This window comes from Capra hircus, chromosome 7 (genome assembly GCF_001704415.2).
Source record: "Capra hircus breed San Clemente chromosome 7, ASM170441v1, whole genome shotgun sequence".
Taxonomy (NCBI): Eukaryota; Metazoa; Chordata; class Mammalia; order Artiodactyla; family Bovidae; genus Capra; species Capra hircus.
In genome coordinates, this window is record NC_030814.1 from 88,689,531 (window position 1) to 88,716,003 (window position 26,473).

Consider the following 26,473-nt stretch of genomic DNA (forward strand, 5'->3'; position numbering starts at 1 on the left):
AGAATTTCCTTCCCCATTTTTTTTTTTTTGGTTTTTTGGTTTTTTGGTCATGCCACACTGCCTGTGGGATTAGTTCCACAATCAGGGATTAAACCCAGGCCATGGCAGTGAGAGCCTGGAATCTTCCATTGTATGTATATATCACATTTTGTTTATCCATTCATTTATCAATGGACATTTAGGGTTGCTTCCATCTTTTAGCTACTGTGAATAATGCCATTATGAACATGAATGTACAGGATTACATCTCTTATAATATTGTCATAAGTCATTAACTATTCCTCTATTAGTCTGATCTCCCCAACCTGATTGCAAACTCTGAGCAGAAATTTCTGAGCAGGGACCATAAAATAATGTATTTGAAAGAGGTTTATTAATGTAAAACTTCAAACAAAATTAATAATTTTAATCTCTTGTGCAGAATTCCAAGTAATTAAAATTTTTTATTTTATATTGAAGTATAGTCAATTAACAATGCTGTGATAGTTTCAGATGGATGGCAAAGGGACTCAGTTAAACATATACATGTATCCATTCTCCCTCAAACCTCCCTGGCATCTAGGCTGCCCCACAACATTGAGCAGAGTTCCTTGTCCTGTACAGTAGGACCTTGTTGGTTATCCATTTCTAAAAAGAAATGATACAAATGAACTTATTTACAAAACAGAAACAGACTCACAGACCTAGCGTATGGATTTATGGTTGCTGGGGTTCAGTACTAGGGGGGAAGAATGGGGGAAGAGGGAAGATAGGGAGTTTGGGATCAACATGTACACTCTGCTCTATTTGAAATGGATAACCAAGTAATTTTTGTAGATATTCTAGCCTCAAGGAAATGGAGTATAATTCCCTTTCAGTGTGGGATACACTTAAGGTAAGTGTAGGATAAAATTCACTTTAAAGAGTGCAGTCTGGAAAGGGGATTATGAGAGGAGTAACTTTGCATTGAAGAAGCCTGGCAAACTTCAGCTGGGTGATCAAGGTCAACATCAGCAGTCATCGGTCATGTTGCTTGTGTGTTCCCTTAACATGATGTAATGAGAATGGCATTTTATTTTTGTGGTCTTACCCCCCAAAACTCAAAACCTCTATCTAACCATGAGAAAAATATTACACATACCCAAACTGAAGGAATAAATACCTGACCAGTACTCTTAAACTGTCAAGGTGATCAAAAACAAGTAAAGTCTGAAAACTGTCACAGCCCGGAGTAATTTAAAGCAACCTGATGACTAAATGCAATGTAGTATTCTGGATGAGATCCCAGACAGACAAAGGATAAGGAAAAACTAAGAAAACCCTCTCAAAACGGTGGAGTCTAGTAATGTGCTGGTGTTGGTTACCCAGCTGTGACAAATATACTATGGTAACATGAACAAGAGAGGAAACTGGGTACAGAGTACCTCAGAACTCTATAATCTTGCAACTTTCCTGCAAATCTAAAGCTACATAAAATAAAAAGGTTATTAGAAGTAACCTTGCAAGTTGAAAAAACGTTAATGATTGTTTATATTATTATTATTATGTAAAAAGACTTTGTATCCTGTAAGTGTCATGCACTTGGGAACTTTTTACTTTACTAGATTGTAAACACCTTGAGAATAAGGGTTTTATTTAATTGATCTCTTTATCCTCATTGAGCAGCCTATTGTATACACTCAATGTTTATTGAATAAACAATCAGGCACTTAGTTGTGTCCATTGCTACAGTCAATGGAGTTGCAAAGAGTTGGACACACCAAGCAACTAACACAACAATGGTTGTGTTAGATGAACACAGTAATGTGAATACTGTGGAAACTGAAGGAGTCTATTCCCTGGGGCTAAGAGCCTGATGACAGAAACAACTTTGGTAGGACTCCTACAAAAAAGATAGAGCAGAATTGTGAGCTCATCTATAGAGAACAAGTCAATGTGAACTACCATGCCATTAAAAAAAACCCACATTATTTTAGGAGACTAGAAAGAAATTAGGGTTTTTCCAGTGGTCATGTATGGATGTGAGAGTTGGACTGTGAAGAAAGCTGAGCGCCAAAGAATTGATGCTTTTGAACTGTGGTGTTGGAGAAGACTCTTGAGAGTCCCTTGGACTGCAAGGAGATCCAACCAATCCATTCTAAGGGAGATCAGTCCTGGGTGTTCTTTGGAAGGACTGATGCTAAAGCTGATACTCCAGTACTTTGGCCACCTCATGCGAAGAGTTGACTCATTGGAAAAGACCCTGATGCTGGGAGGGATTGGGGGCAAGAGGAGAAGGGGACGACCCAGGATGAGATGGTTGGATGGCATCACCGACTCGATGGACATGAGTTTGAGTAAACTCCGGAGTTGGTGATGAACAGGGAGGCCTGGCGTGCTGCGATTCATGGGGTCACAGAGTCAGACACGACTGAGCTACTGAACTGAACTGAACTGATACAGAATTTTATAGTTTAGAAGAAGGACTTTGTTGTTGAATCGTTGTATTAGTAGGCAGCACCCATCCTGTTTTCCTAAAATCTTTATTAGTAAGAAAGAAAAAGTAAGTGTTAGTCTCTCAGTCGTGAAGTAAATAAGTGTTAGTCACTCAGTCGTGCCAGACTCTTTTCAACCCCATGGACTGCAGCCCACCAGGCTCCCCTGTCCATGAGATTTTCCCGGCAAGGATACTGGAGTGGGTTGCCATTTGCTTCTCCTGGGGATCTTCCCAACCCAGGGATCGAACCCAGGTCCCCTGCACTGCAGGCAGATTCTTTACCAACTGAGCTACGAGGGAAGCCCTTTGTCTCTATTAGTGGCTTCCAAATTGGTAACATGGTTTTTAAAAACTGATAAGGATAAGTGATTTTTTGCTTTTTTTTTTTTACTAACTGTATAGTTCAGTTCAGTTCAGTTCAATCGCTCAGTCGTGTCCGATTCTTTGCGACCCCATGAATCACAGTACACCAGGCCTCCCTGTCCATTACCAACTCCCAGAGTTCACTCAAACTCACGTCCATCGAGTCAGTGATGCCTTCCAGCCATCTCATCCTCTGTCGTCCCCTTCTCCTCCTGCCCCCAATCCCTCCCAGCATCAGAGTCTTTTCCAGAGTCAACTCTTCACATGCAACACCGCAGTTCAAAAGCATCAATTCTTCGGCGCTCAGCCTTCTTCACAGTCCAACTCTCACATCCATACATGACCACAGGAAAAACCATAGCCTTGACTAGACGGATCTTAGTCGGCGAAGTAATGTCTCTGCTTTTGAATATGCTATCTAGTCATTAAGGTCAAATGACTTTTCTATGTACTGATTGTAATCAATCAACAGGGCATGCTGCCACATTTTTTTTTTTTTTGCAGTGACTAAATGTAAAATGATAGCATCTCTTTCTTTTTCTTGATCTTACTCTAACTCTCATCCTTTCAATCTCCAAGTATATCTTTTGAATAATTTTTAAATTAATAAATAACATCATAGGAAAATAAACACAGAACAACTTCCCCTTGGCATAGCAACTATCAGATTTTTGTTGACCATGTCCAGTCTTTACTAAAACAGCTTTACAGAGTTATAATCAATGAATATGTGCAATTTTATCCTTTTTTTTTGCTTATTAATACTTCTCCTCCATATAGTATTTTAAAGGTTACATTGATATGTGCTCAGTTGTGTCCGACTCTTTGTGATCCCATGGACTGTAGCCCACAAGGCTCTTCTGTCCATGGGATTTTCCAGGCAAGGATACTGGAGTGTGTTGCCATTTCCTTTCCAGGGGATCATCCCAACCCAGGGATCGAACCCACATCTCCTGTGTCTCCTGCACTGGCAGGCGGGTTATTTACCACTAAGCCACTGGGGAAGCCATTTTTAAAGTTTACCTGCTGTTAGATGAAATTAGTGTACCACAGTTTACCTCACCATTTGGGTTGCTGCTAGTATTCCACGGTTACAAGTAATGCTACTAAAAAGCTCTATGTATAATTTTTAAAATATTTCCTTCTGCTGAGAAACTTACATGCTCATTTCAATAGCTTTGTTACATTTTACCAGATAAACCCTGTAAAAATAGTCAATGCACAAAAAATAAATCATATTTTTACAGTGTTTTACCATTAAAAAACAACTTTATTTTTGGCTATGCTGGATCTTATTGCTGTGCGGCCTTTTTTGTCTAGTTACAGCGAGCAGGGGCTTCTATAGTTGTAGTGCGGCTTCTGCTGTGGAGCACGGGCTCTAGGGTGCGCAGTCTTCGGTTGTGGCTCCCCGCCTCTGGAGCACAGTCGGTAGTTGCGGTGCATGGGCTTAGTTGCCCCGCCGCGTGTCATCTTTCTGGATGAGGGATCGAACCCGTGTCTCCTGCATTGGCAAGCGGATTCTTCACCACTAAGCCACCAGGGAAGCCTGTGTGTTACCATTTATAAAGCACTTTCACAAAATAACTTTGTTTAATCTTGATATCAGCTCTGTGGGATGGATTTCTTTCCCTCAAGATTCTTTAGCACTAGAATATAATGAGAGAAATGAACCAAAAAGGAGTGCTATGAAATGAACCAAAGAAGAAGTGATAATGAAAAAGTTGATAAATATGTTGATAAACATAAAGAATCCTGGTTTAGAAAATAAGTTAGGGTATTTCAAGACAATATGGAAAAATATTCTAAACACTGATAATGTGGAAAATTAAGATGGAATTAAAGTCAGTGGTTCTTATACTGTTTGAAAGGATCCTTAAGATATTCAGATTTCAAAATAGGCAGGTGAAAAATTCAAGAATATCTATGAAAAGAATCAGAATAGAATGTACAACTTCAAAACCAGTAAAATGAGAGAATAATGAAAAATCCATCAATCTAGAAACCTAGAAAGGAGAAATAGAAGGAAAAAGCATAAAATATGAGAAATACAATCAAATTTATCAGGAATAACAGTTCACTTCATGCAAAGTGACACTGTGCTCAGTCAATTCAGTAGTGTCTGACTCTTTGCAACCCTATGGACTATAGCCCACCAGTGTCCTCTGTCCATGGGGTTCTCCAGGCAAGAATACTGGAATGGGTTGCCTTCTCCAGAGGATGTCCATCTCCAGGGGATCTTCCCAGCCCAGAGATGGAACCTGTGTCTCTTGTGTTTCCTGCGTTTTCTTTACCCATTGAGCCACCTGAAGCCTAAAATGACATTAAAAGGGTTTTAAAATCAAAGGATAGAAAGACACATTGCGTGCATGCATGCGTTTGTGCCCAGCTGTATCTCACTCTTTGCAACCCTATGCACTGTAGCCTGCCAGACTCCTCTGTCCATGGAGTTTTCCAGGCAAGAATACTAGAGCAGGTTGCCATTTCCTCCTCCATGGGATCTTCCTGACCCAGGGACCCAACCTGTTTCTCTTGCATTGGCAGAGGTTCTTTACCACTGAGCCACCTGGGAAGCCTCAGAAAGACACACTAGACAAATACTAATCAAAGGAAAGTTGATAGACTTTCCCTGGTAGTCAAGTGGTTAAGAATCTGCCTGCCAACACAAGGGATACAGGTTTAATAACTGGTCCAGGAAGATTCCACATGTCTAAGGGTAACTAAGCCAGCATGCCCTAGAGCCGGTGCTCTGCAACAAGAGAAACCACCATAATGAGAAGCCCGCACACCACAAGTAGAGAGCAGACCCACCAGAACTCAAGAAACCCAGCGCAATGCACCAAAGACCCAGCACAGCCATAAATAAATAAATAGAATAAATACACAAATTAAAGAAAGCTGGTACACTGATATCAATATCAAAAAAAGACAGGGTTTTGTCAGAAAGTATTATAAAGAGATTCACTAATAGGTATACTAGTAGGTATTTCATGGTATTTTATTTATAATGAAAATTTCCCTTTCATTGATTATAAGTGAAGCAACATTTTTAAGTGGTAGTTTACTGAGAACTGGGAACTTGACTGATCTGCCTTTTTAGTCTTTTTTAAAATTAATCATTTTTATTGCAAATCTTTCCACCCCTCCTCCTAGAGTTTTATAGATTCTATAGGTTCCTACCATTAGCAAAAGTGGGGTCTGGCTGCTCACTGCTCAAAAGCCAATAAAGAGGCCAGGTTGGTGGAAAAGAAGGCTTGCTTTATTTTGGATGCCAGCAACAGGAGCAGCAGAGGTGGAGGGAGGATGGATTACTGTCCAAAAGCTGACCCTTCCCCCCTCCCTCAATCAGGGGGCAAGCACTTTTATAGGCAGAGGGAGGGGGCAACATGCAGAAACAGCACAGTCAGCTCTGGCATTCATGTTGAAATCAGTCACTGGTGGTCTGACCAGCATCATCTTGATTGTTTTGGATACAGTTAGTCTTTAGTTCCATGGTCAGTTTTTCCCATTTCCTTGAGGCTAATTCTTGGAATTGAGGCACCTTACGTCATGGCTATGGTCTGATCATCATGTAATTAACGTCTTCCACCTGGTGGAGGTTTTGGTATTTGTGTAAGTCAGCTCACAGGATATGGCTCAGAATATTATCTACGGCCCTTGAGAAGAAATTGAAGGTCCTCAACTATGTTTAATGACCGCATTATTATTTGGTCTCCTTTGTTGTTTTTCTTTGTTTCTGCCTGTTTTTACTTCTCTGATTATTTTTTTGGCTAAAGTTTTCCAGTCTTATAGAATCTACAAAACTCTTTACTTTAATGACACTAATCTGAGAGTCTGGGGCAATGTCTTGTAACACATTCTGCCTTTCAGATTTGCCTTTTTCATCCTCATGTTATTATTAATACTTCCTACAAACAGGAAGCTTAATCTAAAGGTGCTAAAGATTCAAGTTAAATTTTTTCTTAATCTAACTTCATAAAAGGTAATGTGGGCTACTTCATATTAAGACCACAGCAGGAAACGTATAATGTCTGGTTGTCCAAATATTCAACGCCATTGATATATCCATCACCTCCAAAAGTTTCTTCTCATCTTATTTTCTATTATATATATTTTTTGTGATAAGAACAGTTAACACAAGATCTACCATCTAGGCAAATTTTTAAGTATATAATATAGTGTTGTTAAAAATACCCATGATGATGATATACAGTATTCATCTTGTATTACAAAACCTCTTATTTTAAAGGTGTCTATTCCTTTCTTGTGGTGGTACTTATAATAGGGACAGAGTGAAGGGACAAAGTAGGTAATTAAATAGCTAATCCCACTACGGATGGTAAGTAGAAAAAAAATATGTATGCTAATGATAGGTATGTAAGTTAATGATTACTCAAGAAAACAGGTTTGCTTAACCACAAAACCAAGCATGTTTGCTCAGCAACAAAACCATGCAGCAGAAGCATGCGACGTGCCCCAAAACAACGAAATAATTGTGGCATGAGACTCACAAACTGCCCAGTGAGCTCAGAAAATTAAAGATTCCCTACAACATGCTCTCTGCACACACAGACAACAATAATTTGTGGAACTAGCTTGACCCAGTAGGGACAAGAAAACTCCCCTCCTCAGTCTGGAGAAGGAACTGATGATGGAAGCATGACATCTACTCTAGAAAGACAAAGAGGCCCTTCTTCCCCTCCGCATTTTTCCTTTGATTATAAAACTGCAGCCCAGTAAATTCTCAAGGTGCAGCATCGCTCACTCGCCAGCTTGTAAGCCTCAGAAGTGTCCCATTCTAATAAGTCACTTCTTATCACTTAGCTGTGGATGAATTCTTCTTTGCGCTGAGACATAAAGGACTATGGTACCAGAGCTGTTTAGAGCCCCCGCCCAAACAACACCAATTAGTTCTGCTTATAAAAGTGGGTTTCCTTCACATGTTTGTGTAATTTTATAGTCTTATAACATGGGCTTCCCAGGTGGCTCAATAGTAAAGAATTTGCCTCCAGTGCAGGAGTTGCAGGAGACATAGGTTTTGATCCATGGGTCTGGAAGATCCCCTGGAGAAGGAAATGGCAACCCACTCCAGTATTCTTGCCTGGAAAATTCCATGGAAAGTAGAGCTTGGCAGGATACAGTTCATGGGATCACAAACAGTGGGACACAACTGAGCGACCGAGTGCAAACACATGCACACACAGAGACTAATAACAGCTCTTGGTCTACAATAGTAGTTTACAATTTTTTGGTATTAAATTCCTGTCTGCACTTATAGAAACTACTGAGGATCCAAAAGTTATTATATATATATATATATATATATATATATATATATATATAATGTGAATTATAATTAAATTATAATTATATTTAATATATAATAAATATAAATATATATTTATTATATATTTAATAAAATAAATATATATTAAACATCTCAATATTTATATATAATATATAATATATAATATTTATATCTATATATTTTATCATATTATAATATATTATAATAAATATATTATATTATATATATAATAAATATATAATACAATATAAATTATAATATATTTATTAACATAAATATATATTAAATATTTAAATATTTAAATATAATATTTTATATTTATAATATTTAATATTTATGTTAAATATTTATATATTTAAATATATATTATAATTATATATTATAATTATAATTATATTTACTCAATTAGGAGCTAAATTTGAGTTTAAAAAAATCGCAAGAATATACATGCATATAGTCCATCAACCATCATTTGATGGTGTCTCTGACATCACGTGATTACTAAAAGACAGTACACTAATGGCCACTGAGCGTGCACAGGCAAATAACGTCTTAGTGTTTTTGGAAAAACAGCTTTGACCAGAACGGACATCACACCCCCCACTCCACTCCAGGTGTCCTGAGATCACACGATCACACTCTGGGAATCCCTGGCCATCTCAAGTCTTCGCATCCCTTAGTGTTAGTGTCTCTTTACTGTTGCCTCTGTATAACTGTAAGGGATTTGATTTAGGTCATACCTGAACGGTTTAGTGGTTTTCCCTACTTTCTTCAATTTAAGTCTGAATTTGGCAATAAGGAGTTCATGATCTGAGCCACAGTCAGCTCCCAGTCTTGTTTTTGCTGATGGTATAGAGCTTCTCCAATAGTTGCAAATATAATCAATCTGATTTCAGTGTTGACCATCTGTTGATGTACATGTATCGTGTCTTCTCCTGTGTTGTTGGAAGAGGGTGTCTGCTATGACCAGTGCAGTCTCTTGGCAAAACTCTGTTAGCCTTTGCCCTGCTTCATTTTGTATTCCAAGGGTAAATTTGCCTGTTACTCCAGGTATCTCTCAACTTCCTACTTTGGCATTCCACTCCCCTATGATGAAAAGGACATCTTTTTTTTGGGGGGGGGGTGTTGGTTCTAGAAGGTCTTGTAGTTCTTCATACGACTTTTCAACTACAGCTTCTTCAGCATTACTGGTTGGGGCTTAGCCTTGGATTACCATGATAATGAATGGTTTGCCTTGGAAATGGACAGAGACCATTCTGTCATTTTTGAGACTGCACCCAAGTACTGCAGCTCTGACCCTTTTGTTGACTATGAGGGCTACTCCATTTCCTCTAAGGGATTCTTGCCCACAGTAGTAGATATAATGGTCATCTGAATTAAATTCGCCCGTTCCAGTCCATTTTAGTTCACTGATTCCTAAAATGTCAGGGTTCACTCTTGCCATCTCCTGTTTGACCACTTCCAATTTGCCTTGATTCATGGACCTAACATTCCAGGTTCCTCAGCAATATTGTTCTTCACAGCATCGGACTTTACTTCCATCACCAGTCACATCAACAACTGGGCATTGTTTTCACTTTGCTTCCGTCTCTTCATTCTTTCTGGAATTATTGCTCCCCTCTTCTCAGTAGCATATTGGGCTCTTACAAACCTGGGGAGTTCATCTTTCAGTGTCCTATCTTTTTGCCTTTTCATACTGTTCATGGGGTTCTCAAGGCAAAAATATTGAAGTGGTTTGCCATTCCCTTCTCCAGTGAACCACATTTTGTCAGAACTCTCCACCATGACCCGTCTGTCTTGGGTGGCCCTACATGGCATAGCTCATAGTTTCATTGAGTTACACAAGGCTGTAGTCCATGATCAGTTTGATTAGTTTTCTGTGATTGTGGTTTTCATTCTGTCTGCCCTCATGGATAAGGACAAGAGGCTTATGGAAGTGACAAATAGATTCAAGGGGTTAGATCTGATAGAGTGCCTGAAGAACTATGGACAGAGGTTCGTGACATTGTACAGGAGGCGGTGATCAAGACCATCCCCAAGAAAAAGAAATGCAAAAAGGCAAAATGGTTGTTTGAAGAGGCCTTACAAATAGTTGAGAAAAGAAGAGAAGCTAAAGGCAAAGGAGAAAAGGAAAGATATGCCCATTTGAATGCAGAGTTACAAAAATAGCACGGGGAGATAAGAAAGTCTTCCTCAATGATCAATGCAAATAAATAGAGGAAACCAATAGAATGGGAAAGACTAGAGATCTCAAGAAAATTAGACGTACCAAAGGAACATTTCATGCAAACATGAGCACAATAATGGACAGAGATGGTATGGACCTAACAGAAGCAGAAGATATTAAGAAGAGGTAGCAAGAATACACAGAACTATACAGAAAAGATCTTTATGACCCAGATAACCACGATGGTGTGATCACTCACCTAGAGCCAGATATCCTGGAATACAAAGTCAAGTGGGCCTTAGGAGGCAGCACAACAAATAAAGCCAGTGGAGGTGATGGAATTCCAGCTGAGCTATTTCAAATCCTAAAAGATGATGCTGTTAAAGCACTATACTCAATATGCCAGCAAATTTGGAAAACCCAGCAGTAGGCAGGACTGGCAAAGGTCAGTTTTCATTCCAATCCCAAAGAAAGGCAATGTCAAAGAATGTTCAAACTGCCACACAATTGCACTCATCTCACACTAGCTGGCAAAGTAATTCTAAAAATTCTCCAAGCCAGGCATCAACAGTACATGAACTGTGAATTTCCAGATGTTCAAGCTGGATTTAGAAAAGGCAGAGGAACCAGAGATCTAATGGCCAACATCTATAGGACCATCGAAAAAGTAAGAGAATTCCAGAAAAACATCTACTTCTGCTTTATTAACTACCCCCAAAGCCTTTGACTGTGTGGAAAATTCTTCAAGAGATGGGAATACCAGACTAACTTACCTGCCTCCTGAGAAATCTGTGTGCAGGTCATGAAGCAACAGTTAGAGCCCGACATGAAAGAACAGACTAGTTCCAAATCTGGAAGGAAGTATGTCAAGGCTGTATATTGTCACTCTGCTTATTTAACTATATGCAGAGTACGGCATGCGAAATGTCGGGCTGGATGAAGCTGAAGCTGGAATCAAGATTGCTGGGAGAAACATCAATAACCTCAGATACGCAGATAACCCCACCCTTATGGCAGAAAGCAAAGAACTAAAGAGCCTCTTGATGAAAGTGAAAGAGGAGGGTGAAAAAGTTGGCTTAAAACTCAACATTCAAAAAACTAAGATCATGGCATCCAGTCCCATCACTTCATGGCAAATAGATGGGGAAACAATGGAAACAGTGAGAGACTATTTTGGGGGGTCCCAATATCACTGCAGATGGTGACTGCAGGCTTGAAATTAAAGGATGCTTTCTCCTTGGAAGAAAAGCTATGATAAGCACAGCATATTAAAAAGCAAAGATATGGAGAAGGAAATGGCAACCCACTCCAGTGTTCTTGCCTGAAGAATCCCAGGGATGGGGGACCCTGGTTGGCTGCTGTCTCTGGGATCGCACAGAGTCGGACACAACTGAAGCGACTTAGCAGTAGTAGCAGCAGCAGCAACCCACTCCAATATTCCGGTCTAGAGAATTCCATGGATTGTGTAGTCCATGGGGTCACAAAGAGTCAAACACTTTTGAGCAACTTTCACTTTTATGTAAATGCAACATTTTTTTGTCTTTTTAAAATTCTGTTTAGCATTTTGTTAAAAAGTAAGAACAATCAAGACTTGCAATTTAGAGAGTTCCCTGGCAGTCCAGTGGTTAGGACTCAGCACTTTCACTGCCACGGCCCAGGCTCAATCCCTGGTCAGGAAACTCAGATCTCATGAACAGAACACTACCAAGCAAAAAAAAAAAGATTTGTAATTTCACGTTAATTTTCCACTTGGGTGGTAATTCCAGTCATCAAATCTGTTGTCCTTATGAATCTCCTAAGATCTTCAAAAGAAGACAGAAGATCTGGAAACTATTTTCAATACTTGTGAAAGCCTGTCCTGTCAGAAGTCATACCTATATTGAGGCTTCAAAAACTAATAAATATCTTGTTTTTAAATATTCAATACAAACTATAGTAATTAAGGTAATCTAGATAAGTACTAAATTTGCTGATGGAAGAGTTGATTTGCAATTGTCTGCTTTGTCTAAATCCACTAAAAGGACCAATAATAAAAATGATGGATGGTAAAAGAACTGGGGGAAAAAAAAAAAAAGCAAAGATATTACTTGTCAACAAAGGTCCATCTAGCCAAAGTTATGGTTTTTCCAGTAGTCATGTATGGATGTGAGAGTTGGACTATAAAGAAAGCTGAGCCCAAAGAACTGATGCTTTTGAACTGTGGTATTGGAGAAGACTCTTGAGAGTCCCTTGGACTGCAAGGAGATCAAACCAGTCCATACTAAAGGAGATCACTCCGGACTATTCATTGGAAGGACTGATACTGAAACTGAAACTCCAATAGTTCGGCCACCTAAGGTGAAGAACTGACTCATTAGAAACGACCCTGATGCTGGGAAAGATTGAATGCAGGAGGAGAAGAGGACGACAGAGGATGAGATGGCTGGATGGCATCACCCACTCGATGGACATGAGTTTGAGCAAGCTCTGGGAGTGGGTTATACACAGGGAAGCCTGGCCTGCTGCAGTCCATGGAGTCGCAGAGTAGGACACGACAGAGCGACTGAACTGAACTGAGTGCTGCCTCACCCCTGCCCCTCCTGCTCCCCTCCCTCTCGCCCCTCCTCCCTCGGTCCGCTGCTAGGAGACACAAGCCACTTTCAAGACTTGGCACGCGACCGTCGCAGACTGTAAACCTGCGCGCGCACCTAGCTTCCGACTTCCCGGCGTGCCCCGCGCCTGCGGCGTAAATGCGCGCCGGCGCAGCGACCCACCTGACCCGCGGCGTAGCCAAGGCGGGAGTCTGTGAGTGCATGGGTCTCGGGCTCCCTGGTCCTGGGGGTTCTGCCCGCGTGTGTCTTGGGCAGCCCCGGGCTGGCCCCCACCCCCGCTCTCGTCCTGCAGCAGGGAAGAAAGCCAGTGTGGGAGGGACGGTCCCAGCCCGAGCCTTCCGAGACGCTGGAGTCCTTACGACCCGTTCTTGCTGTGCTCCGGCCTCGCTGCTAAACTTTGGTGGGCCCCGGGATCTAGACCCCAGCTGTTGAGAAAAGAAACGTTTGCAAACATGTCCCGGATCGAAAAGATGAGCATTCAGGGCGTGCGGAGTTTTGGAATAGAGGATAAAGATAAACAAATTATCACTTTCTTCAGTCCCCTTACAATTTTGGTTGGACCCAATGGGGCGGGGAAAACGGTAAGTCCTCTGAGGAGCCGCCTTCAGTTTATGGGTCGCCACGTGTTACAGATCTGGAGTAGAGTGTCTGCAGAGTTCGGAACTCTAGTTTAGGGTGAGAGGAGTCAGTATGACTCAGCTCCTGAGGCCCCAGGGTACACCTGGGTCGTCAGCTGACTTCCGTGCCCAGGAGCGTGGCTTGGTGTGGACTGCTGCCCAGTGGACAGGGTTTTCTTGAGAATCCCGAGAGGCCGGGAGCTAACTGCGTGAGCTTACGGAGCTCACAGCCCCACAGGAATTTTTTTTTTTTTGCCTGTATTCATGTTTTCTTAATTCTCTTTATTCTCATGGCATAGCATTCATTTCCTGGTAGTTGTCCCCGTTCGGGATTTTTGTTGTTGTTGCTGTTATAAAATGTAAATGTGTGACTTTAAGAAAACTGACTATCCCGACTAAGCATAATGACTAACTAAATAACAGTTTTAAAATGAAACCTCCATTGGGGCTTGGTTAAATTGGGAAACTGTTTTGCTGTTGGGATGCTCTTACCTAGTTCAAATAAAGGTTAGAGCACAGCATATATACTGTGACTTTTTAAAACCCTGGAAATATTTAGAAATTTGAATTGAGCCCTGGAATAGTATGCAATTTTGAAAGAAGTGTAGCCAAGAGGCTCTCTGGTCTGAAAGGGTGGTTTGAGAAAAACAAGGTGATATCATAGTAACAGGGAGAAGAGGAAGTGAAAAGCATAGAGAAAGACAAGGTTTGGTGTTGAGAGTTGAATGCCAAACTCTTGTCTGTTTGTTTATGTAAGAATATTATTTACAGATGCTTTTTTATGTACCTAAGCACTATATTAAGTGTTACTGATAGGTTACTTTAGTGTTTATGAGCCCTAGCTGCTTGAATACACTTTTTTTTTTTTTTTTTGCTTCCCCATTTATTAGTTGTGTGACTGGGCAAAAGTGACCTAAATGTTCTTTGCCTTAGTTTTCTCATTTATAAAATAGATGTTAAAAATAGTTTCTATCGCCTAGGGTTAATGTGAGAATTAAATGCTTAATGTATGTAAAAGTGGTTAGTACAGTACCTGTCACATAATAAGGTTGATACTAGCCATTTGTTTCAGCTTAAAAAAAAAATTCAGCCTTATTGGAGTATAATGGCATATACATTGTAGGCTATTTAAAGTATACATCATGGTGATTTGACAAACATGTGTTCCCCAAAAGGTTTCTCTTATTCTAGTTAACACATCTATCACCTTGAACCAGAAAGCTCAGCTTCTCTGTACAACGTTGCCAAGTTAAATCCCGGAGACAGTTTTGGGTGACATAGAAAAGGGTAGCTTTATTGCTTTGCCACGGAAAGGGGGACACAGTGGGCTTCATGCCCTCCAAACCATGTGTCCCCAACTGGGGAATATAGTGACAGGTTTTATAGTAACAGCCTGATTAGCTCGTGGCCGTTCTAATGATGGTGAGGTAAGTAGGAGTCGACATCATCAACCCTCAGGTGTAATTACTCTGGGGTCTGCAGGTCCTGGGCAGCATCCCACCTGGAGGGGGTTTCGGTGTCTGCAGAGTAGCTCAAAGATATTGTGATATTGTGTGTATCTGTTGTTAGGGAAACAGGACCTTGCCCCAAGGCTGCTCTTGACTGTCTCTTTCTGGTCTCATCCCCTCCCTCCCCTAAATAACTTTATTGCTTGAATCTGCCCTTTGGAACTCAGGGAAGGTCTTGGAGGGTGAATGAAGGCTGCTTCCTATAATCAAAGAAATGGGGAACACAGAAAGTCCTTGTGCCCAGGAGCCACACAGGGCCCTGCAGGATATCAGCCTCACATATTTACCCTTTGGGTGTGTGTGTGTGTGTGTGTGTGTGTGTGTGTGTGTGTACATTTAAGTTTCACTCTCAATAAATTTCATTTATACAATATAGTGTAATCAGCTATGGTGAGCTGTTTAAGCCATTGTTATTAAAAACTTAGTTTCATTTTAATTAGAAATAGAAAATTTTCCTTCCAAAATAATAATAATTATTATTCAGTATACCTTCTTAATTATATAGCTTTTCTATATTTATATGTCAGGTTTTATAATATCAAAATTTATCTAATCATATATTTTATAGTCGTTTATCTTTTACAAATATTTATAATGAATTAACATTTTATGGTTAAATTCTGCAGTTTTCTAATAAGTAAATAATATAATTTTCTATTTCTTTAGACCATCATTGAATGTCTAAAATATATTTGTACTGGAGATTTTCCTCCTGGAACTAAAGGAAATACATTTGTTCATGACCCCAAGGTAATGATGCCAGTGAAACATTTTTTTTCTTTTGTTTTTTAATTTTATTGACATATAGTTGATTGTGTTAATTTGTGTTAATTGTGTGAATTTCGGCATAGCAAAGTGATTCAGTTATATATATTCTTTTTCATATTCTTTTCCATCATGGTTTATTACAGGATATTGAATATAGCTCTCTGTGCTATAGAGTTGGACCTTGTACTGTATCCATTCTAAATGTAATAATTTGCATCTGCTAACTCCGAACTCCCAGTCCACCCCTCCTCCTCCCCTCGTCTCCTTGACAACCGCAAGTCTGTTCTCTGTGTCTGTGAGTCTGTTTCTGTTTTGTATGTGTGTGCTCAGTTACATTCAACTCTTTGCAACCCCCTGGACTGCAGCTTCCCAGGCTCCTCTGTCCATGGGATTTTCCAGGCAAAACTACTGGAGTGGGTTGCCATTTCCTACTCCAGAAACTTTTTTTTTAAATAAAATTTTTATAATGATAAAAGTGATAGCTCATTGTAGAAAACTTGGCAGTGGAAAAATCTGAGATATGGAAGTCACTCACGTACAGTCAGTGAGTGATAGCCATTGTTGACATTTTCATGTGTTTCTTCTCCTTTTCGTACTGTCTTAAGTAGCTGAAGTCATACTCTTAATTTTGTATTCTGAGCTTTTTTCCCATCTAACATTATCATCAAGTCCTGTGTTATTAAAAACTATATTAAATTCTTAGTCTGGGTGTTTGGTACATGGGTACTTTTAATTTTATTAATTTATTTACTTTCAGTTCAGTTCGGTTCAGTCGCTCAGTCGTGTCCGACTCTTTGCGACCCCATGAATCGCAGCACGCCAGGCCTCCCTGTCCATCACCAACTCCCAGAGTTCACTCAGACTCACGTCCATCGAGTCCGTGATGCCATCCAGCCATCTCATCCTCTGTCGTCCTCTTCTCCTCCTGCCCCCAATCCCTCCCAGCATCAGAGTCTTTTCCAATGAGTCAACTCTTCGCATGAGGTGGCCAAAGTACTGGAGTTTCAGCTTTAGCATCATTCCTTCCAAAGAAATCCCAGGGCTGATCTTCAGAATGGACTGGTTGGATCTCCTTGCAATTACTTTACAATACTGTAGTGGTTTTTGCCATACATTGACATAAGTCAGCCATGGCTGCACATGTGTTCCCCATCCAGAACCCCTCGCCCACCTCCCTCCCAATCCCATCCCTGAGAGTCATCCTAGTGAACCAGCCCTGAGTGCCCTGTCTTATGCATTGAACCTGGACCGGTGATCTGCTTCACATTTCAACACTGCTCCCTCGAATCATCCCACCCTCGCCTTCTCCCACAGAGTCCAAAAGACTGTTCTTTACATCTGTGTCTCTCTTGCTGTCTTGTATATAGGGTCATCATTACCATCTTTCTAAATTCCATATATATGGGTTAGTATACTATATTGGTGTTTTTCTTTCTGACTTACTTCACTTGGTGTAATAGGTTCCAGTTTCATCCACCTCTTTAGAACTGATTCAAATGCATTCTTCCAGCAAATTTGGAAAACTCAGCAGTGGCCGTAGGACTGGGAAAGGTCGGTTTTCATTCCAATTCCAAAGAAAGGAAATGCCAAAGAATGCTCAAACTACCGCACAGTTGCACTCATCTCACATGCTAATAAAGTAATGCTCAAAATTCTCCAAGCCAGGCTTCAGCAATACGTGAACCATGAACTCCCTGATGTTCAAGCTGGTTTTAGAAAAGGCAGAGGAACCAGAGATCAAATTGCCAACATCCACTGGATCATGGAAAAAGCAAGAGAATTCCAGAAAGACATCTATTTCTGCTTTATTGACTATGCCAAAGCCTTTGACTGTGTGGATCACAATAAACTGTGGAAAATTCTGAAAGAGATGGGAATACCAGACCACCTAACCTGCCTCTTGAGAAATCTGTATGCAGGCCATGAAGCAACAGTTAGAACTGGACATGGAACAACAGACTGGTTCCAAATAGGAAAAGGAGTACGTCAAGGCTATATATTGTCACCCTGCTTATTTAACTTATATGCAGAGTACATCATGAGAAACACTGGACTGGAAGAGACACAAGCTGGAATCAAGATTGCTGGGAGAAATATCAATAACCTGAGATATGCAGATGACACCACTCTTATGGCAGAAAGTGAAGAGGAGCTAAAAAGCCTCTTGATGAAAGTGAAAGAGGAGAGTGAAAAAGTTGGCTTAAAGCTCAACATTCAGAAAACAAAGATTATGGCATCTGGTCCCATCACTTCATGGGAAATAGATGGCGAAACAGTGGAAACAGTGTCAGACTTTATTTTTTGGGGCTCCAAAATCACTGCAGATGTTGATTGCAGCCTTGAAATTAAAAGACGCTTACTCCTTGGAAGGAAAGTTAGGACCAACCTAGATAGTATATTCAAAAGCAGAGACATTACTTTGCCGACTAAGGTCCATCTAGTCAAGGCTGTGGTTTTTCCTGTGGTCATGTATGGATGTGAGAGTTGGACTGTGAAGAAGGCTGAGTGCTGAAGAATTGATGCTTTTGAACTGTGGTGTTGGAGAAGACTCTTGAGAATCCCTTGGAGTGCAAGGAGATCCAATCAGTCCATTCTGAAGGAGATCAACCCTGGGATTTCTTTGGAAGGAATGATGCTAAAGTTGAAACTCCAGTACTTTGGTCACCTCATGCGAAGAGTTGACTCATTGGAAAAGACTCTGATGCTGGGAGGGATTGGGGGCAGGAGGAGAAGGCGACGACAGAGGATGAGATGGCTGGATGGCATCACCGACTCGATGGACGTGAGTCTGAGTGAACTCTGGGAGATGGTGATGGACAGGGAGGCCTGGCGTGCTGCGATTCATGGGGTCGCAAAGAGCTGAACACGACTGAGCGACTGAACTGAACTGCATAGTCTATTGTGTAGAGGTACATGGTGCTTTTTTAATCTTTGTACTTCTTTGTCTGAAATATTTTCTACTTAAAACATTTTATGAGCATTTTTAATGATTGCATCATTTTCTTATATTTAGCCTTGCTTTAATTTTTTATTAAAATGTACCATGATGAAAGTCTGTGTATGAATCTTTGAATTATGGTGTTTATGTGTGTGTTTAGGACATAGACTTTTCTATATACATTTTGGTTTATAGTTTTTCCTTTTTTATATTGCAGTATAGTTGATTCACAATATTGCATTAGTTTTAGGTATGCAGAAAAGTGATTCAGTTATATGCATATATTTTTTAAGATTATTTTCCATTATAGGTTATTACAAGATATAGAATATTGTTGCCTGTGTTAAATCACTCTTGCTTATCTTATATATATTACTGTGTATCTGCTAATCCCAAACTCCTGATTTATCTCTCTTCCTGAAGTAAGTTTTACTTTGGTGTATGTGTAGTGAGGTCCTGTGCCTCTCATTACCCCTACTTCCCAAGAGTTTGTTGTGTATTTCTTCCAGGCTTTTTTGTGTGTTTATGGAAAAAAACCCTCTGTGTGTATATAAATATACTCACATAAATATTTTAATAAATCAATAGAATTTTATTTTGACTATTCTACAAATCAAGTGTTTATTTTGTGATATTTTTGTTGCTGTTTTTTTAGTTGCTAAGTCATGTCCACCTCTTGTGGCCCCATGAACTGTAGCCCTCCAGGCTCCTCTGTCCATGGGATTTCCCAGACAAGAATACTGGTGTGGGTTGCCTTCTCCCAGGGATCTTCCCAGCCCAGGAAACAAACCAGTGTCTCTTGCATCGGCAGATGGATTCTTTACCACTGCGCCACCTGAAGATATGTTAAGATATATATACTTTTGTTCATTATTTTTAATTACTTAATAGTATTCCATTGAGTTTATATTCTCTAGCTTATTTAACTGATGCACTGTTGATAGTCTTTTAAATTGTTTCCACTTTTATATGGCTAAAGATAACTCTGATTATGAAAGTGATCTTGGGCAGTCTTGGCCTGCAGTGGCTTGAAGCAGGATTTTGGCTCCCTGGCCAGAGACTGAAGTCAGGCTGCGATAGAGCACCGAATCCTAGACTCTAGACCATCAGGGCCAGTGGGCAGTGACAAGGCCCTGGCCCACTGGTTTTGTAGAAATGAATTTCCAGAGACAGAAAGTAGTGAAACATGTAAAGTGTTTATTCGAAAGAAAAAGTATGTATTAATAGACTCACATGAGCAGACTCAGAGAGAATCATGCCCTGGAGGTAGTTTGAGTCACTTACATGGGGCATTTCTTCCAGGTTTCCTCTGTCCAGTCATATTACTTTGCCTCATTCTGCGCCTGTATTAGATTTAACTCAAGGTCCTCCCCTGTGTGAGCGCACATTTCTCAGCCAAGGTGGATTCTAGTGAAGAGGCCTGTGGGCAGGCTGACATCATCTACCATGGGGTGGTTCCCCCCTTTTCATTGGTCCCTTAGGAGCCTTTCTGTGCACATGTTGTTGGGAACGTCTCCTTGACCTCAAGAATGAGAAATATGTGGTCTCTATCTGGGCAAGGCTCAGGTCCTCCTCACTTCTGCTATTATTTTCATCTTGGAGTATCTGTCCACAGGGGACAAACTCCAGCTGCTCAGCCTGGGGCCCACCTGTCTCCTGTCTCAAATCCCCCCTGAGAGACGTGAACCCCAAGAAATCTTTATTGGGAGGATAAAGGGCTTTTGGGCTGGCATGGGGCTTGTAAGCCTACCTAGTTGGGGTCACAGAGCTCGCACCCTGTCTCATTAAGGGCCCAGGATGACCTCTGTTGTTACACCAGCAGGATCTGTTCTGAGGAGTGGCTGGCATCTCCGCATCGCCATTATCTTGATATGAAACTAGTGTAATCTGGAAGAGACAAACTTAACAAGTAGATTAAAAAGGCAGGGGCCAAAAACCAGTAAGTGAACTATTATAACCAGGGGCCCACGCAGGAGTAAGAACCAGGTTATATATGGTAGCAGTTTTGATCCTGGTCCATGTAGAGTCAGTACTGGGGTTACCCTGTCAGAAGGGATGGAGCCATTTGGTGTGATCGTACATATTTTTGATGTCTGCTTCTGTTAGCCCAGTGTGATTTGATGTGGGTGTTATAGACTCAGTTGGTTGGACAACCTGACATAAATAGACAAAATAGATCTCATTTATTCTCAGGAAAATAAGCCTGAAACCTAGTTTGGACCTAGTGCTTTGGGGAGACTTGTAGCCAGGTAGCCAGTTGTCTAGTTTAATCTAACTAGGTTTTAACCTTTGATGTGATATTAACATAAATAATATAAGCTGTTGATCATCATACATGTCTCTTCTTTTTGTTATTTTGTAAAGTAATTGTAATATCTAAAAATGTAATAGTTACAAGAGGAGACTTTTAAAAAGTAAGGTTGTAGTTGCCAGCTGTTAGCAGACACTGTTTTGAGAATGGCTGGTGGCATCTCAAGACTGATACTGCTCAGAAAACTTAAGTTCTCAACAATATAAGGACTTATCTGAAATCACACCTCGTACTAAGTATCACTTAGTATTCCCTTGGATGTCTGAAGCATAGTTACTCCATTTTGACTTTTAATTGTGGTTTTCTCCTTAATAGCCAAAGCAAATGCTGCCATTAATGATGTTAGTACCTCTTGAGGTATGAGAAGATGCAAGAATTTGGGCTCCTAAAATCTCCTGAAAATATCTAACTATCTGAAGACCTGTTTTGTCAGTTTTTCCCAGAGCACAGAGTGAGTGCCTCATTACTGATCTCCACCCTCAACCTCTTTTAGGGGGTGTTAAAGGTCAGCAGCTGCAGCGGCTCATGATTTAATCCTTGCTGCCAACCTACAGCGGTAGGTGGCAAGTGCCAGTCTCCAGTTGTTAGGGCCCGTTTATGGTCATAAATTTTATGGTCATAAAAAGGGCTCTTTCATAACCATTTCATCCCATGGTGCTCAGAATACTCATTCATGGGTCTGGTGAAATTTTGTTGCTAGGCTGCTCAATGGGCTATTATTGGACTAGGCCTTATTAACAGTAGCCATAAATCTCTATACCACCTGTATTAATTACTAGGCTCTTACGATCTAGGAAAAGATTCCCTCTTGTAGCTTCTTCTCATGTAAGAGTTCCACTGTTCTAGTCGTTGACCTCGTATAGAACTATATATTTTTGCCGGAGACTCAGTCACACAATGATAAATGCAAGAAATAACAATCTTGTAAAACAGGCTATGTAAAAAAATGACAGCTAGCAGTATTATTAAGATCATGAGTAAGAACTTAAGAATTTGTATTAGATACAACCCAGTATATCCCAGATTGTCTGACTTTGTTTTGTACCAATCCTTATCTTTAAGGGAAATTATTATCCACAAGGGACTCAGCTCGATTTCCTAGTGGTGGTGTTCAGTCACTCAGTCATGTCCGACTCTTTGTGACCCCATGAACTGCAGCATGCCAGGCTTCCCTGTCCTTCACCATCTCCCAGAGCTTGCTCAAACTCATGTCCATTGAGTCGGTGATGCCATCCAACCATCTTATCCTCTGTCGTCCCCTTCTCCTGCCTTCAGTCTTGCCCAGCATCAGAGTCTTTTCCAGTGAGTCAGTTCTTTGCATCAGGTGGCCAAAGTATTGGAGCTTCAGTATCAGTCCTTCCAATGAATATTCAGGGCTAATTTCCTCTAGGATTGACTAGTTTGATCTCCTTGCAGTCCAAGGGACTCTCAAGAGTCTTCTCCAACACCACAGTTCAAAAGCATCAATTCTTCAGCATTTAGCTTTCTTTATGGTCCAGCTCTCACATCCGTACGTGATTACTGGAAAAACCATGACTTTGACTATACAGACCTTTGTTGGCAAAGTAATATCTCTGCTTTTTAGTATGCTGAGTTTGTCATAGCTTTTCTTCCAAGGAGCAAGCATCTTTTAATTTCATGGCTGCAGTCACCATCTGCAGTGATTTTGGAGCCCAGGAAAATGAAGTCTGTCACTGTTTCCATTGTTTCCCCATCTGTTTGCCATGAAGTGATGGGGCCAGATGCCATGATCTTAGTTTTTTGAATGCTGAGTTTTAAACCAGCTTTTTCACTCTCCTCTTCTGCTTTCATCAAGAGGTTCTTTAGTTCCTCTTCGCTTTCTGCCATAATGGTGGTGTCATCTGCATATCTCAAGTTATTGATATTTCTCCTGGGAATCTTGATTCCAGCTTGTGTTTCATCCAGGCCTGCATTTCACATGATATACTCTGCATATAAGTTAAATAAGCAGAGTGACAACATACAGCCTTGACCTACTCTTTTCCCAGTTTTGAACCAGTTCATTGTTCCATGTCTGGTTCTAACTGTTGTTTCTTGATCTGCATACAGGTCTCTCAGGAGGCAGGTAAGGTGGTCTGGTATTCCCATTTCTTTAAGGAATTTTCCAGTTTGTTGTGATCCACACAAAGGCTTTAGTGTAGTCAGTGAAGCAGAAGTAGATGTTTTTCTGGAATTCTCTTGCTTTTTCTATGATCCAGCAGATGTTGGCAGTTTGTCTCTGGTTCCTCTGCCTTTTCTAAGTCCAGCTTGAACATCTAGAAGTTCTTGGTTCATATACTGTGGAAGCCTATCTTGGAGAATCTTGAGCGTTACTTTGCTAGCGTGTGAAATGAGTGCAGTTGTGCCGCATGTTGAACACTCTTTGGCATTGCCCTTCTTTGGGATTGGAATGAAAACTGACCTTTTCCAGTCCTGTGGCCACTGCTGAGTTTTCAAAATTTGCTGGCATATTGAATGCAGCACTTTCACAGCATCATCTTTTAGAATCTGAAATAGCTCAGCTGGAATTCCATCACCTCCACTAGCTTTGTTTGTAGTGATGCTTCCTACAGCCCACTTGACTTTGCACTCCAGGATGTCTGGCTCTAGGTGAATGATCACACCATTGTGGTTATCCAGGTCATTAAGATCTTTTCTATGTACTACTTTTGTGTATTCCTAGTATTACTGATTATCCTTAGTAATTGTTCCAAACAAAGGAATTAATTTTTCTTTAGAAATAGTAAATCATTTACTATATTTACTGAACCTTTTCTACAATGACTGTTTCACACCTTCTCTTAAACTTTAGATGTACTCTCTTCAATTGATGGATGATCTTGCCTTGTGTTTTCTTGAGAAAATAGAAGGAATCATTAAATCTACCGAACTACCCTGCATATATATCTGTACTGTTTCCACCTTTGTAATAAGGGTAAATTGTTTATCATTTGTTTTAAGGTCGATTAAGTCCTCTTGGAACCTAGATCCAATATCAGTCACTTTTGTCAAGTCAGGCATTTTGCCTTCCAGCTGCCTTTGGTCCTGCATTCAGTTTCTCCTTCTTTAGGGTATCATTTATGTCAGCAGATAAACATGTTCTGGTTGCTCCCGTCCACAGACAGACAAACTCTCCCTCTTCTCCAGTTCAGCCTCTGGCTACTACTCTCTGTTGTATTTATACCAAAATTCTTAAGAGTTATGTGTGCTCATTGTTTTCACTTGATTGCTTCCCCTTTTCTCCCCAGCCTACTCTGTTTAGATTTTCTTTTTTGCCCCTCACTAAAACTGCTCTGGTAAGGTCACCAGTAATCTTTATATTGCCAGATAACTTATAAAAAAAAATTTGTTTAGCTGTGCCACGCCTTCGTGGTGGCACTTGGGGTCTTTGATCCTGTGGCATGTGGGATCTTCTCTTTTTTTGGTTGTGACATGCAGAATCTTTGTCTCTATGTCTTTATATCTTGCAGCATGTGGGTTCTAGCTTCCTGGCCAGGGTCCCCTGTGTTGGGAGGGCAGAGTCTTAGCCACTGGACCACCAGGAAAGTCTCAGAATGGTTATTTTCTAGTTCTCAATACTTTCTCTGCAGATTTGATGTATTAATAATTGGTTTTCCTCTTTTTTTAAAACATTGCTCTCTTGGCTTTCATGACACCATAATCTCATACCTCTTTTTTGCTAGGCCATACTTTAGTCTCCGTTAATGAGTCTTCTTTTGCTTGACTCTTCTTGGATGATATTCACTCTCACAGCTTTAAGTATTGGTTGTGTTGCAAGAAGAGCGACCTCTTTCAGGGCCCAAGAGTGGGCTCTTGTCTAACACTCAGAAACGAATTGTTTGAGGAGACATGTGCTGAAAAAGCAAGAGACTTCATTGGGAAGGGGTACTCTGGCAAAGAGCAGCAGAGGAAGGGAACTCAGGAGAACTGCTCTGCCGTGTGACTTGTGGTCTCAGGTCTTATGGTAATACGGTCACTTTCCAGGTTGTCCCTGGCCAGTCATTCTGACTCAGGGTCCTTCCTGGTGCTGTTCTCATTGCTCATCCAGGATAGGTTCCAGTGAGAAGGATTCTGGGAGGTTGGTAGGACGTATGGATTAATGTCTCCTGTCTCCTTTTGATGTTTCGCAAATTCTGGTTGATGGTAGCTTGTTAGTTCCACATTCTTTACCAAGAACTCCTGTTGTAAGATAACCCATGAAGATGGTTACTATAGGGCCTGGCCTTGACAGGCAGTTTGGGTCAGTGGTTCTCTGTACAGTTACATGCTGATGAATTCCCAAATATTATATTTAGTCCTAACTTCTTTCCTAAACTATAGATATATATGTCCAGCTGTTTAAGTATTTAATGGGGATCTCCAGTTTAACATACTGAAAATAGAACTCTTGGTTCCCTGTTCCCCCATTCCTCTCGCATTCTCAAGCCTGTTACTGCCTCAGCAACCTGCAGTTTGATAAATGGTATCATCTGCACATTTGCTTGAAATGTGCAGAAACCTGTTTGTCATTCTTTTAATGATTCCTTTATCTCATCTTGTTTCTAATTCATAAGCAATTCTTCCCTACTCTTCTACAGTATGTGCAGAATATGTCCCTTCATTTCATCTCTGCTGTTTCCCTGGTCCAAGCCACCATCCTTTTCCCTTTGAACTATTCTGATAGTCTGCAAACTTGTTTTCCTGCCTCATTCTTTTCTTTTTCTGGCTATGTCATGTGGGACCTTAGTTCCCCAACCTGGGATTGAACCCATTCCTCCTGCAGTGGACACGTGAAGTCTTAACCACTAGACTCAGAGAAGGCAGTGGCACCCCACTCCAGTACTCTTGCCTGGAAAATCCCATGGACGGAGGAGCCTGGTGGGCTACAGTCCATGGGGTCGCTAAGAGTCAACACTACTGAGCGACTTCACTTTCACTTTTCACTTTCATGCATTGGAGAAGGAAATGGCAACCCACCCCAGTGTTCTTGCCTGGAGAATCCCAGGGACGGGGGAGCCTGGTGGGCTGCCGTCTACGGGGTCGCACAGAGTCGGACACGACTGAAGCGACTTAGCAGCAGCAGCAACCACTAGACTACCAGGGAAGGCCCTCCTGCTTCATTATTGAAATTCTTTTTTATAGAAAAGAAGAATCTCTTTTCTAATAGCAACAAATTATCTCTAAATATTTATTCATTCATTTAACAGGGAGTGGGTCTTTTAAAGTCTGGGGAAAGAAGACTCCAATCAGTGTTAATACTAAGTGCAGAGTCCTTGAGGTAGGATCGTATTTGATGTGTTCAAGGAATCGCAAGGGGAGGAGCAAAATAATCAGGGGAAGACTAGTAGAAAATTAAGTTAGAATAGTTGAAGGGTCTAGATCCTGTAGGATTTGGGGTTCTAATTTAAATAGGAATCCATTAGAAGATTTAAGTAGGAAGAGGACATGATTTGTATTTTAAAGTGATCAGT

The 26,473-nt window shown here is 40.7% G+C and overlaps 1 protein-coding gene across 1 annotated transcript in view; it reads left to right on the forward strand.

The window, feature by feature from the left end:
* The window catches only part of RAD50 (RAD50 double strand break repair protein), a 113,426-nt gene continuing 99,954 nt past the window's right edge, over nt 13,002-26,473 (forward strand). Inside the window, exons 1-2 of the mRNA XM_005682618.3 lie at nt 13,002-13,462; nt 15,673-15,756. Of these exons, the coding sequence (XP_005682675.2) occupies nt 13,334-13,462; nt 15,673-15,756 (213 nt within the window). The 5' untranslated portion in view covers nt 13,002-13,333. The remainder of the gene's footprint in view (nt 13,463-15,672; nt 15,757-26,473) is intronic.